The 14,378-nt window shown below is 45.9% G+C and overlaps 1 protein-coding gene across 6 annotated transcripts in view; it reads right to left on the bottom strand.

Moving 5' to 3' along the window:
- Window positions 1-14,378, bottom strand: part of HLCS (holocarboxylase synthetase) — a 203,228-nt gene that overhangs the window by 175,552 nt on the left and 13,298 nt on the right. For 5 of the 6 annotated variants that reach the window (XM_006125992.5, XM_006125991.5, XM_075911715.2 and 2 more), the window contains exon 2: window positions 7,653-7,805. The exons of the other annotated variant lie outside the window; for it this stretch is intronic. Coding sequence is in view for 3 of the 5 variants with exons in the window: in XM_075911715.2 (XP_075767830.2) it covers window positions 7,653-7,805 (153 nt within the window). In the remaining 2 variants the exon portion in view is untranslated. The remainder of the gene's footprint in view (window positions 1-7,652; window positions 7,806-14,378) is intronic. 6 annotated transcript variants of the gene reach the window in all.

Consider the following 14,378-nt stretch of genomic DNA (forward strand, 5'->3'; position numbering starts at 1 on the left):
TCACAGGATACTGTCAGTATTATGCTTCTAAGACTACTATTTTATCTTTTAACATCCTCTATTTCTAGGGGGAATCAAAGCACTTTATAAACATAACTAAGGAAAGTATGGAAGCTAAATTTGTCATCTTACAAGGGTGGAAGCCCAACTGGAATCTGGAGCCCAGTGGTGTGGTAGCTTGCCTTAAAATGCTGAGTAAGTGAAGGTGTGTGCTAGACCCTTGGGTTAAATGAAGCCCAGAAGCCGAAAATAATGAGGATGGGAAGTGAAGTGAACCTACCTATTACCTGTGAGGAAGGAGGAGCTACCCAGAGAAGTGAAAAAAAGAGCAGGGTCTGAAAGGCCCAGACCACACCAGCAGGAAATAGTGCAGAAACTTCTGGAAATCTGTGCTGCTCTCAGCAAATAAGCAGACACTTCCTTAATGTCATAATGCTGCATAGGCTTGGAGAGTCTGGAAATATGGAATGGCTAAAGTAGTGAATCCTGTAGGTTTAATCTACTGGAGGAGATGAAAACAGTGAAGATAAGAATTTTAGTAAGGGGTTTTCCCTCCCTGGAATCTCTAAAGGTAGTAATCTATATATTTTAGTAATGTGCATCTGTCAGTCTGTGAGTCCATTTGTACAAGAGCTCCTAAACTATAAGAACTAGGACCACCAAATTCGGTATGCAGCTTTCTCTTAGCCCAACTTAAAGCAAGGCCAGAGTCTGGGTGTGCCACGACAATGGGACATTCCTGAAATTTGACTGTTTCTCATAAAATGAAAAGGGAGGTGTCTGGAAGGATGGAGTTATAGTGTGTAATGAACACATGGGGGCAGCAATTGGCTGGCAGCAGCCAACACCCCAGCCTGCCCCAGGACAGAGGCGTAGTGAGAGTATTATGCGTCCAGGGGTGAAGGCAAAATTGGCACCTTCCCCCCCCCCCGCCAAATGGTGGGGCCCAAACCTGGTGCACAGCTGAGCCCGACCCCGGGAGGAGTGGGGGGAGCTTGTACCACGTCTTACCTGACCCCCTCCAGTTTGGGGCTGGGTCCCGCATGCACTAACCCTCTGGCAGAGGTGGAGGGGGTCAGGCTGAGGGCAGAGAGGCAGGGAGGAGGTAGCTCCAACTGGTGGCAGCGGGCAGAGGAGGAGAAGATGAGCAGAAAGATCACGGGAGAGTATGGGGGACTATACTGGCATCTCCCTAGTGTGGCACCTAGGGGCCACTTTCCTTCCCCCCCCTCCCGGCACCCTCCTCACTACACCACTGTAAATAATCCACCTCTTCATATATTTATTGTTTAATGAATTACTTATTTTACTAACTACAGACATATACATTATAAAGTTTTGGGGTTTACATTCTCAATTTTTTTCCTCTTTAATGTGTTCATATCCCATTCTCATTAGGTTCATGTCTTTTACATAAAAAAATGTCAAATTCTTAAATATGTAAGTTTTATAAAACACGAGATAAATTAATGTTATACAACCTAAATATGAATTTCATCACTATATTTCATTCAAGCATTTAAAACCACTGTTATAGCAAGTGAGTAACATTGCTTTAATGAATAAAAAGTAAAAAAGATTTTGAGCATATCAAATTTATTGTAATAGAGAGGTAGCCATGTTAGTCTGATCTTGGTGAAACAAAGAAAAAAGTTATGTAGCATTTTAAAGACTAACAAGATACCTAAAAAATGTATTGTAAGCAATCTGTAATGCTTCCTAACTGCCCATTTACTTACCTAGTTAATCTAACTGTTTTTCACATTATCGCACAGTGAAAAACTATATGAGAGTTATTAATGTAAGAGATTAATTTACCTGTTGAAATAATAGTTTTAGGTAAAAATTTTTTGCAGTAACACACAACACAAGAATCACCCTCACTTTCTTGAAGGCACTTGAAGCAGTAAGTAGCCTAAGGCTGAGGATACCCTGCAAGCGTGGCTTTCTGTCTGCCTTGAGGACTTTTTCCTTCAGGCTGCCATGAGATTCTATCCTGAAGTAAAGGAGAGAGGTCTCTCTGAGCTGCTCTTCCAAATTTCGCACATGCCATTCAACTGAAGCCATAGATATCAAGATTCAAGGCCAACTTGGCCTTGAGCTGACTGCCTCTCCAGGTGTTCACAATCACATCATCCGAACACGTATAAGACTTTTAGTTGAGAAAGCCACGTTAATCCCCAATCTATGCTATAACTGGGAGATGGAAAATCTGCAACAAAATGTGGGGTCATCTATCACTTCAGAAATGCCAACTCCTTTAGAACTGAGGCTCTGATTATCCAGCACCAGATAAGGTAGAGCGGGCACCATGTGTACATCTGATACATTTTTACCAAAACTCCTGCCTGCCCAAATCGCAGGAGAAAGGAGAAAGGAAACAGGGAGGCAAAAAGGAATGGAATAGTATAGAATCTTTTTTTATAAGCTTCAGAGGGGTAGCTGAGTTAGTCTAGTAGAACTTTAAAGACTAACAAAACATGTAGATCAGAGGTAGGCAAAAGGGCTTCTGTGGGTCGGATCCGGCCCACGGAGGTCCTGTTGCTCCCCTGCCCCCAGGCCAATTAGGGCTTGGGGGTGGGGAAGCATGTCAAGCTCTCTCTGCTCTGCCCCCACCCTGCAAGCAGCACGCGGCTCTTCCAAGCACCACGTACTCCTGGCAAGGCAGGAGAAGGCTTCCTGCACTTCCCCTCCGTCAAACCCTGATTGGCCTGGGGGTGGGGGAGCGCCCGAAGTTTCCTCCTGCCCTATCAGAGACATGGGTGCCTAGTGGGAAGGAGGGGGCAAAGGGGCTCCCCCACCCCAGACCAATCATTGTTTGGATAGCCCCACCCCTTCCTGTTTAGGCCCTGCCCCTTCTGTGGTGACCCCAGGGCTACTTTGAAAATTTTTTAAGTGGCCTCTGGGCAAAAATTATTGCCCACCCCTTATGTAGATGGTATCATGAGCTTTCGTGGGTGGAAGTGGGTTGTGCCCACAAAGCTCATTCCACCATCTACATCAGGCATGTCAAACAGGCTTCTGGAGGGCTGCATGTGGCCCAATCGAAATTTTTTTGTGGCCTGCCACTCCATTTTATAAAAGAATAAAGTTCAGCCCACTGGCCACTCAGAGCACGTGGCCGAGTGCAGATCACAGCTGGCTGGGATGCTCTGCAGAGGCATCAAGTGCCTGCTCACAGCTGGCTTCTGTGCTCATGTCTCCCGAGCACCTGAGGAAGTAATGTGTGGTGGCGGTGACACTGGGTCCAGAACCCAGGCATTAGGTATGGGGGGAGTGCCTGATTTTGGGGGAGGGAGGAGGCATTGGGTTAGAACAGGGCGGGTGCTCTGGAGGAATGGAGGGGAACTGGGTTAGAACAGGGATACGGGAGTGCCTGGCTCTGGGGGAGTGGAGGGAGATATTTTGTTAATTTTTTGGTTTTTATTTATTTATTTCCAAATAAAATCACAAAATGTATATTAATTTTATATCAATATATGTCAATTTTTGCAATTGCATGAATAATTATATGTTTATGCAAAATCTCAAACTTACAAAGTATCTGAAATTTTCACAGACGCCTGTTCTACTTGATTGACCATGGTCTATACTTGTTTTTATTTCAACAAAACAAGTTATGTATCATATACAAAATGTAGAAGTACCTTAAATGTATATTTAAATTAAAAATTATTTTATGAGAAAATAACAATTTTACACATCAAATTATTGTATTATATTAAAACAAGACCCAAAACAATATAAAATATACCTAAAATATAATCTATAATAATAATTACAACTTGCTCTGAAAGCTATCAGTTTTCATTTGTGTGGCCCTCAGTGGGCTTCAAGTTTGACATGCCTGATCTTTGTTTGTTAGTCTTTAAAATATAACTAGACTATTATTTTTTTAAGGTTTTCCCTTCTGTTATAAAGTATCTTTTATTTAAAAAAATTTTTTAAGTACCCCAATGCACCCACCTCTCCCCGAGCCAGGCCCCCCTCGAGCTTCCCATCCCAATGCACTCACCCCTCCTCCTGAACCAGGATCCGCCCCCCCCCCCCCCCCCCCCACCCCAGGCACCAAAGGAACGGAACAGCCAGGTAAAGAAATCTAACCTTTAAAGTGGCCGCTACTGCCGCCCAGCCCTGCTGCCTCAGCTCACAGCTTGTAGAGTCGGGAGCACTTAGCCAATTCCCGGGTCTCTGTTCAAAAGCATTACGTGGGCCAGAGCAGCATGCACTTCACTCGCACCCCAGCCCGGCACCCACCTAGTGTGGCACCCAGGAGCAACTGCCCCTCCTTGTTCCCCCTTCACTATGCCTCTGCGCAGCTCCCACGCTCTCAGGGAGCACCTGTGGGAAGCCCGTATGGCCCACCACCACCCAGGGAGACGCTAGCCACTAAGGTATTCAGCTCCACCTCCACCCAAGGCCAGACCTGGGAAATGCCAGGTAAATCTTCTAGTATAATCTATATTAGACAAAGGTGTGATTAAATGAGGAGTCTCTCCTTCCTAGTGGGAGTTTATGAAGTTTAAATAGAACATTTAGAATTGGTTTGCATTGATAGATTTGGAGAGAAGCTCACCCTCTCCCCTTTATAGGCAGATGCAGTATTACAGCAGTGATCATGGAGATGGATCACTCATCCATGAGATGGAGTGAGCTGAGGAGGAGCCTTCTCTCTCACAATTTTGAGAATAGCAGGATAGCCCCAATTTAAAGATTAAGACGTCTATTCCACTCTTTCCTCAGTTGTATATGATCTTGTAATATTAGACATTTGACTTGGAAATTGTTTGATTCCCCATTCCCCTGATCATCCCATGTAATTTCATCTCTGGGGAGTCTAAACTGAATTTACTTCTAAAAGAAGAAAATTTCCCAACTCACAATTAGGGATTTGGCACAGATTAGTGTGAATTTTCTTTCTAGTTTGAAATCTGGGAGAAGGAAACCCCCAATCATATCTTTATCAACTAAAGCTCTTACATATAAATTCTAAATCTGTAAAATTTTATAATGGGCACAATATCTGTGAACCTATGTCATCAGATTTGGTGGACTATGGTCCTTCTTTAAGATCTGCAGTTCCCAATCATTTTATCTTTGTTGAAACCTCAACTCTCTCTCTTTGAATTTGAAATTCTGTTTGATGAATTATGAGAAAGGTCAGTTTAAGTGACATGATGTATGCCCTCCCCCCCCCCGAAGATAAATTTGATCAGGACAAGGAAAACCTGAAGCTATAGATAATTCAACTCAGACTCATGATAGATATACAAAGTTTTATTAATTAACATACCTAGGAAAAAGTCACCATACCTGGCTCTGAGGTTTCAGAATTCTTGTGTCAGGGTAAATAATTTCAAGAATAATTCCCTCTCCCTTCAAGTATCTCTCAGTCTCAGAAAATGCCTGAAGTCTGGCCCTAAGACACTCAATATAAATGGGCCTATGAAACCCTGGGATCCCACTACTATCCTCTTCTGTGCCTACACTGATTAGTCAGAGATCCTTCTTTGTTAAATATCACCATGCGGATTATTTACATTGCTCTTTGCCATCACCTTTACTAACCATATACCACATCATTTACAGCATCCATTGCTTCTCATGCTACTGCCAAGGAGGCAGACGAAATGGATGTGTCCACCCAGAGATTCCTCTTGGTTCTTGCTACACTAGCCAACCTCTCCCTTTAGCATTTACTTCCTGTACCTCCTTCTATGCTTTGTAGTAACTAATTAGTTCTTCAGTTCCTTCAGCCCATTCTAATCTTCTAATTAGGCACAGTCAGGTGCACCTCAGGGAGGGATTAATAGATGTTTAAGTGATTAGAATGCTGGCACAGCTGTTAATCCCCAGCTTTCTGACACAGAGCTCCTGCATTGATCTTCAGTTTTTCAAGGGAACTAGATTCAGACAGACAGCTCTTTACAGATATTGATCTAAAGTTTACAAACTTCATTTACCATATAACTCTATATATTTATAAGGCATCTTTAGTAGTCTCAAAATGTTCATGAGAGGTGGAAGATGGAATTGTCTTGTTAGCGTATAGTTTCTAGAAACTGTAAATGAGACAACAGCTCTAGAGCAGAAAACATTCTGGCAAGATCTTTAACTCAATGGTACACTGTCAAATAATATAAAGGAGAACTCTTCAGGTCTACAAGAGGAGTCTCATACTTATTTATCTTGACACCTCCTCTCAGGATTTTATATCCATTTTTCCTCAGATAAATCAGTAGAGCAAAAAGTTGTAAAATGTAATAGGGTCTCTCAAGTTTGACCCTCTCTCCTCTTCTACGACAATCAGTTTTACCCACTCCCTTTCCCTGAAGTGAAGTGGTACTTTGTTTAGACCAAGGTAGATAAATGACCATTTTTTAAAAAGTAAAAAAATAAATTATTTTTATTTAATTTTTTTTTATAAAATGCTTTTTTTTCCCTAAAGAGTTTTAATTATGATACATTATAGCTCAAAGATCTCATCATGGAATAGGGATTATAAATTCTAATTCTATAGTATGAGAATATATTCATGTAATGTTTAAGAAAAGTTTTGCAAATGAGTTCTAATAGTTCACGGATTAGGGATCCAATCTTACAGGGTTCCAGAGGAATCTGTATAGATTATTTAGGTTCCTCTTTCTATCTATCCAGTGGGACTCCATGTTCAGTCTAGAAGATACCGCCCAGATGCTTAGTTTTGCAGTTCTCAAACTGTAGATTTATATCTCCAGAAAGAACATGCTCATTAACAGCAAAAATGTTTTTAAATAAATGATAAAGGTGAGAAATAACAGACTTCAACCTTACTTTCCCTCTTCAAACTTGCGTATGCAAAGTCTATCTCTCACCTCTCTCTAAAGTGAAAATTTTAAAAAAGTTAAATGAATAGAAGATAGTTGGGGACAGAATAGATCTGGACAAGGAGAAGAAGTCTGGAGACAAATGTGAGAAAGGAGGGACAGGCAGTAGAAACAAAAGTAAAACTGGTTGACCAGCATATTCCAAAAGTCTTGAGGTCTTTCTTTATTGATTTGAGATCTACCATACCATTCTCTCAGTACACGAGAAAACCTATAATAGCAGCAGGCTGTAAAAGAGACCCAGTTTGGTAATTGCTCAGCACATCTGAAAATCAAACCCTAGGTAACTTGCCCAAGATCATGTTGGAAGTCTGTGGCACTCTAAAAACCTCAATATCATCGTAGTTTGTGCTTTAATTTCTCTCAAAATTTACAGCTCCCGTATAATGTTAACAGACCACAATAATCCAATAACCAGTTTTATCAGACTGTTGATTGCCTACTACTTTTCTTCCTATTTTAAAACCTTTGCTTTTACACTTGCCATCTACCTACTTATTTAAGAACATTGCTAAGAAGTAAAGGTTTTAGCAAAATGCCTGTGATTTGATTCTGAAATACAATATAGTGCTTTTAAAGACAGACACCGCAACAGTGGATTATAAACACAATGAAGGATAAATATGGTACATTGGATAGAAGTTATATTTTGTTCCTTATCCACTATTCTTATATCCAGCTATCACATAATACAACTTTTTTTTCCAGAGTTAGGGTTCTTAAACAGTTCAAACTACTAAACATATTTTATAAGTACTATACTTAAAAATGAACATATCTACTCACCTTTTTTGAGGAGATAGATACAGACTGTAAATCATCTGTCTGGGCAGAAACACTTTCAGTCACAAATGCTATATGATCTGCATCAGGTATTTTATCAGAATAAATAAAAGGTGATATGAGAAGTAGAGTCCATTTGTTTAAGTCATCAAGGGACTAAAAGAAACAAGAAATAAAGAAGGATGAATATATTTGGGAAATTCCTTTGAAGTATCTTTATGCTCCTTAATTAGCAAGTACTTAGCTTTTAAGTAGGGATGTTGAACGAAATTTGACTAATCAAATAAATAGTCGATGAAATCTGCATCGCCTATTCGATTAGTCGATAAGGGAGCCTCTGCCTTTGAAGTGCACAAACAGCTCCAGGGCTGTTGCTACACTTCAAAGGCGAAAACACTGCGGGGAGCCCGGAGCCAGTAAAGTAAGGCAGTCCTCCACTGGCCCCATACTCCCTGCAGTGTTTCAAAGCGGCAGCGCCCCGTAGAGCCTGGGGTCGGCTGGCGACTCCCCCGCTGACCCTGGGCACTACGGCTTTGAAATGCCACAGGGAGCCCAGCATCAAGGTTCACATGGTGTTTCAAAGCAGCAGCGCCACACGGAACCTGAGGTAAGTGGGGGAGTTCCCAGCTGATCCTGGGCGCCACACACGCTGCCACTTTGAAATGCCGTGTGCAGCCTGGGGACTCCCCAGCTGGCCCTGGGTTGCACATAGTGTTTCGAAGTGGCAGCACTGCTTTGAAGCACCCTCTTCTCTCCCCCCCGACCTCCCTTGCTGCCTCTTTCTGATGAGACAGCAGGGGAGGGAAGGGACTAATCAAATACTGTGTTAAGCAAATGCTTATTGGATAGTCATCAAATAGCCAACTACTCGGCTAGTTGTTCACATCCCTACACCAATTACAGTAATTTTCCACTATCTTGCACATTTAAACAGCTAACTCGATACTTATATGACTGGCTCTTTTTGTATCAACCTTTAAAGCCAAACTACCAATTTCCTGTTACACAGGAGAGTTAGGGTATGTCTACACTAGCTCGGTAGTTCGAGCTAGGTAGGCAAATGAGGGCAACCGGAGTTGCAAATGAAGCCCAAGATATAAATATCCCGGGCGCCGCCATTTTTAAATCCCCCTTAGTCCGAACTCTCTGCCCCACCCCCATTTCCCTCCCACCCCCGAGAAGCCCCACTACCTATCTCAAGTGAAAATGGAGGTAGTGTAGGCTTCCCAGGGATGGACAGAAGTCCGAAGCTTAGCACCACTTCCGGCAATTCCGGAAGTAGTGCTAGCTGCTCTGCCGGGTGTATTGAGGGAGGGAGCATCGGCTCTCTGCACCGCACAGGAGGGGTGAGTCAACCCCGGAGGAGGCAGTCAACCCCAGGGCAGGCACGCGTGGGGTTTCCCTGCGCCGGGGGAGGGTCGGCCCCAGGGCAGGCGTGTGCACGGGGGGGGCAGGCGTGCACCGTGGGGGGGATCCTGGGGCAGGCGTGCGCGCGCGAGGCTTCCCTGCGCCAGGTGAGGGGGGTGTCAGCCCCCGGAGCAGGCGCACACGGGGCATTTTCCTGCGCTGGAGGGGATCAGCCCCGGGGCAGGCACACGCTGGTTTCCCTCTGGGGGAGGGGAAATCCTGGGAGGAGGCAGATACAGGGGACTCTCTGCCTCCACTGGCACACAACTCCACAGCCACAGAACTCTGTCCCCACGCCCCTGTTCCCAGCTACAGAACTCTGTCCCTATTCCTGTCCCCACTGGCACTCTGTCCCCTGCTGCAGAACCCTGTCCTCTGCCCGCCCAGCACCCTGTTCCCTCTTCCCTGTCCCCAGCCGCAGAACTCTGTTCCCACAAAATGTATAATTATAAATGCTTCATTTTAGATTTAAATAGCATGAATAAAAAACAGACCATTTATTGCATAACTATAAACACGTGATTTTAATTTTATACATCGCATAATTTAAAAATAAACTGTTTATCAGAGTGTGTAAGTAAGGGCTGGGGATAGCAAATGATGGACAGGAGGAGAATAGAGAGGGCGGGGCTTCAAGAAAGGGGCGGGGCGGTAGATCTTCACCTGTTCAGAGATTTAAAAAGTGATCTTGGGTGTAAAAAGGTTGGAGACCACTGTTTTAGGGCAATATCCCTGAGGCTACGCATGTGCACACCTGCAGCTGCATGCTCCTAGGTGGCAGGCATCATGAAAGCGTGATCTCCACCCCCCAGTTCCTTTTCTACCCTGGAATAATGCCAGTGAGGAGGCCAAAATTCCTAAGCAGAGGAGAGGAAAGGGAGGGTAGTGGAACACCCATGGGGACACATCTCAAAGAAGGTCAGTTACTGTTCAGGTGAATAACCTCCTCTTTGAGAGAGAGATGTCCCCGTGGATGTTCCACATTAGGGGTACGTCTACACTACATGCCTCTGTCGGCAGAGGCATGTAGTGTAGACACAGCCTAGGTGACTACAAAACTATTCTGGATTAAGTAGGTAGGGACTTTGGCTCTTGCAGAAATGCAGTGGAAAGGACTGCCTTAGCAAATTTCAGGATGGAAAGAGGTCCCTGTGTAAGCGCGTAGTGCTTTGCAAAGGTGTGGTCTAACAACCAGGTAACAGCTGCACAAATGTCTCTTATGGGCAGGGCTTGACAAACGGCGGAGAAAGCCGCTCGCCAGCCCCGCACTGCACATGCGCAAGAGCCGCATTGCGCATGCCGCTGGTAAACGGGGCGTGCGGCTGAAATCTACTCTCCATGGGCAAGTAGATTCTATAGTTTATTGAGCCCTGCTTATGGGTACTTTACAGAGGAATGCTATTGAGGTAGACATGGCTCTGGGAGAATGTGCCCTTATGTTGTCTGGAGGGACCACTTCTGATTGGGAGTGACAGAGCTTAATATAGTCTGAAATCCAGGCAGAAGTCTTTGTGATGAGAGGGCCTGGCCCTTATTATGGTTTGCTATTGACAGTCTTGGAGACGCTCGAAAAGGTCTAGTTCATTGTAGGTAGAAAGAGCACGCTCTGTACAGGTCAAGGGCGTGTGTTTTTATCTCAGAGGAGTTGGCATGAGGTTTGGGGAAAAAGGTAGGAAGAGGTATTGTCTGAGGCGGAAGGATGAGCATATCTTGGGAAGGAATTTGGGGTGGGTACATAAAGAGCTTGTCTTTAAAAAAAGGTGGTTTATAGGGGATCCACCAATAGGGCTGATATCTCTCCCACCCATCTCACCAAAGCAATGGATAAGTGCAGGAGAGAGGAAGTAGCCATTGGTTAGAAGGGTGGCTGAGTTGAAGTGTTCAGTAGAAGGTGCAGGTCCCATGGTTGTGTTGGTGGGGTGATATCAGGATAAAGTGCTAGAAGACCCTTTAAAAGCGTCTTAGTGAGTTGATGTGCAAATATCCACGAGTTGTCTATCTTAAGGTAGAAGGTAGTAATAGCAGCAAGGTGAACGTTAATGGAACTTATTGCAAGGCCTGCTTATTTAAGGTAGAGAATATAGTCAAGGATGGCAGGTAAGGAGGCTGTTGAGGGTGCTACCTGGTGACGTACACACCACATGATGAATCTTTTCCATTTTTCAAGCTAAGTCTTACGAGTGCTCTGCACCCTACTGTGTAGAAGGACTGTTTGTACTTCTTGTGAGCAAGTCAGTTCTAGTTCAGAGAACCATTGAGGAGCCACACCTTCAAGTGTAGCGAGTCAAGGTTTGGTTAGGTGGCATGGGGTCCTGAGGGAAGAAGGAGATCATGGCTGTGTGGCAAGTGGATTGGCGTCACTCAGGACACTCTCATTAGAAAGGAAAACCCATGGTTGATGTGGCCATGATGGAGCTATAAAAATGAGGTGTGCTTTGTCTTTCCTTGCCTTATGGACCATCTTGTTCAACAAGAGTATGGGGGGAAAATGCATTCAGGAGGTGCCATGACCAGCTGACGAGGAAGGAGGCTCCCATAGACCCTTTCCTGATGCCTACCCTGGAGCAGAACAGGTGACATTTTCTGTTGGATTGTGTGGCAAATAGGTCTATGGTGTGGTGGCCCCACTGTCGAAAAATACACAACAATATGTGCAGGTTTATTTGCCACTCGTGCTCAGTCAGGTGGGCTCTGCTGAGTCCAGCTGCCATCATGTTTAAGATGCCTGGAAGGTGCACTGCGGTAACATTTATGCCGTTTTTGAGGCAACAGATCCAAAGTGCTATGGCTTCTGTGCAAAGTGCTCAAGATTGGGCCCTGCACAGATGATTTACACAAAACATTGCCGCAACATTGTCTACATACAGTCTGACATGACTGTTGACAATGATGGGAGGAATTTCACACAAGGATGTCTGACTGCCCGCAGTTCTAGGACATTTATATGTCGGTTCTTGTCGCTGCTGGACCACAGACCCTGGGTCAAGTGATGTCGTAGGTGAGCACTCCATCCTCTAAGGAACATCTGTCATCATGGAGACGGACGGTTCTGATGGATAGAAGGGGAATCCAGAACAAAGGTACTGTGGACTTGTCCACCATTTCAGGGATTTCTTTACCAGTGTTGGGAGGATGAGGGATTTGGATAGTGGGTGGATATTGGGCTTGTAGACCTGTCCCAGTCATCCCTGTAAACATCTCATGTGGAGGCAAGCCTTGCGGACAACAGAAATTGCACCCCACCACATGCCCCAGGAGCTGAAGGCAATTATGTGCTGTTGCTCAGGGACTGGACAGTAAGGTATTTGCCAAGGCCATACTTTTTGGAAACAGTCCACAGGAAGGGATGCAGTTGCCCTTGTCAAGTCGAGACATATTCCTATAAATTGAATCTTTTGTGTGGGAGAGGTGGGCCCTACAATTGACAGGCACTATTTCTGGTGTTTATATCTACATCTCTTGGTTTCTGTTATTTTGACTCCAATTCATCTTAAATAACGGGAAATCCTTTGTTCTGCATCTCCCGCTATAGGGGTTACATTTAGTTAAATCAACTAGTCGATGGAATTTCCATTGACTAGCTAGTCAGTCAATAAGCAGAGGAGCCAAAGCAGGGTTAGCTCCCGGTCCCACTGCAGAGAGGGTGTTGGGGAGAACTGCTTTTAAGTTGGCTCCCTCCAGCACCAACTCCTGCTCCCCTCTCTTGCAGCGGAGGGGAGGGGGAAGTGAGTAGTCGAGGGACTACTCCAGGAGTGGCCAACCCATTTAACAAAGACAGCCAAAACAGTGGCAGAAAAAAATGCAGAATTGTCAAGCAAAAAAAAAAAAAAAGCCCCCCAGACCAGAATTGTCGAGCGGAGAGCCAACGGGGGTCGTTGGGGGGGGGCGCGCAGAAGCGGCTTCAGAAGCCGCATTTTTGGGGAGCAAGAGCCGCATGCGGCTCACAAGCCTCGGGCTGGCCACGGTTGGACTAGTGGGAACCTACATGGGAACCTTTTGTGTTGGACGGCAGCCAGTGCACTCCAGCCTCACTCCCAAGGAGCCCCCTGCCACTCCGTGCTACTGCCTCTGTATCAAAGGCAGCAGTGCAGGATGCCAGGCAGGAACTGGTGTACAAGGGGAGCCAATTTAAAAACCAGCTCTGCTCATGGACTGGCTGCCTCTAGCTCAGTGCTGCTGCCTCTGATAAAGAAACAGCAGCACAGGATGGCAGCAGCCCCTGTCTAGGGGGGGGATCTGAGCTCCCGGACCCAGCACAAGCCAGAACTGAGCCGGGTTGCATGTCCGTCTGACTCCTAATACACTTTAAATGCAGAGCCATAGCAGAGATAGGTCTTAGTCCTGTCACAAGCCAGAATTGAGCCAGGCTGCTGGCCAGCCTGCTAAAAAATTAATAGAGGGGTTGAGGAATGTGTGTAGTCTATAGCATTAACCTATAAGCAGAACCCCAGAACCTGGATGGCTGGAACCAGAACGGAAAAGGGAGAGGTGTAACTGCAGCCCTAAAGCATAGGTAATTCCATGATGATTTCCAAGTACAGGCAGTCCCCGGGTTACGTACAAGATAGGGACTGTAGGTTTGTTCTTAAGTTGAATCTGTATGTAAGTCGGAACTGGCATCCAGATTCAGCCGCTGCTGAAACTCACCAGCGGCTGACTACAGGAAGCCCGAGGCAGAGTTGCTCTGCCCCGGGCTTCCTGGAATCAGCCGCTGATCAGTTTCAACAGGCTGAATCTGGATGCCAGTTCTTACATACAGATTCAACTTAAGAACCTCAGGTGTCCCCAACTCAGCTGCTGCTGAAACTGATCAGCGGCTGATTCCAGGAAGCCCGGGGCAGAGCAACTTTGCCTCAGGCTTCCTGTAGTCAGCGCTGGTCAGTTTCAGCAGCAGCTGACTTGGGGACACCTGGAGCAGAGCAGCTGGGGTGCTGCTGGGTTGCTCCAGTAGCGCCGCTCCTCGGCGCTACTGGACTAACCCAGCAGCACCCCATCTGCTCTGCCCCAGGTGTCCTGATTCAGCCGCTGCTGAAACTGACCAACAGCGGCTGAATCAGGACGCCTGGGGCAGAGCAGCTGGGGTGCTGCCGGGTTGGTCCAGTAGCGCCCAGAGTGGTGATGCGGGACCAACCGGCAGCGCCCCAGCTGCTCTACCACAGGCATCCGGAGAAAAGCCTGGTCTGCTGGGGGGTGGGGCACACTAGCTGCGCCCCTCCCCCCCACCAGCAGACCAGGGTGACACGGGCGGCAGACGAGACGCACCGCAGTCCCGCCGCCCGGGTCCTCCGCGGCTTTGCTCCGTGTCTCCCTGGTCTGCTGGTC

Source organism: Pelodiscus sinensis, chromosome 1 (genome assembly GCF_052426305.1).
Source record: "Pelodiscus sinensis isolate ZL-2025 chromosome 1, ASM5242630v1, whole genome shotgun sequence".
NCBI classification, from domain to species: domain Eukaryota; kingdom Metazoa; phylum Chordata; order Testudines; family Trionychidae; genus Pelodiscus; species Pelodiscus sinensis.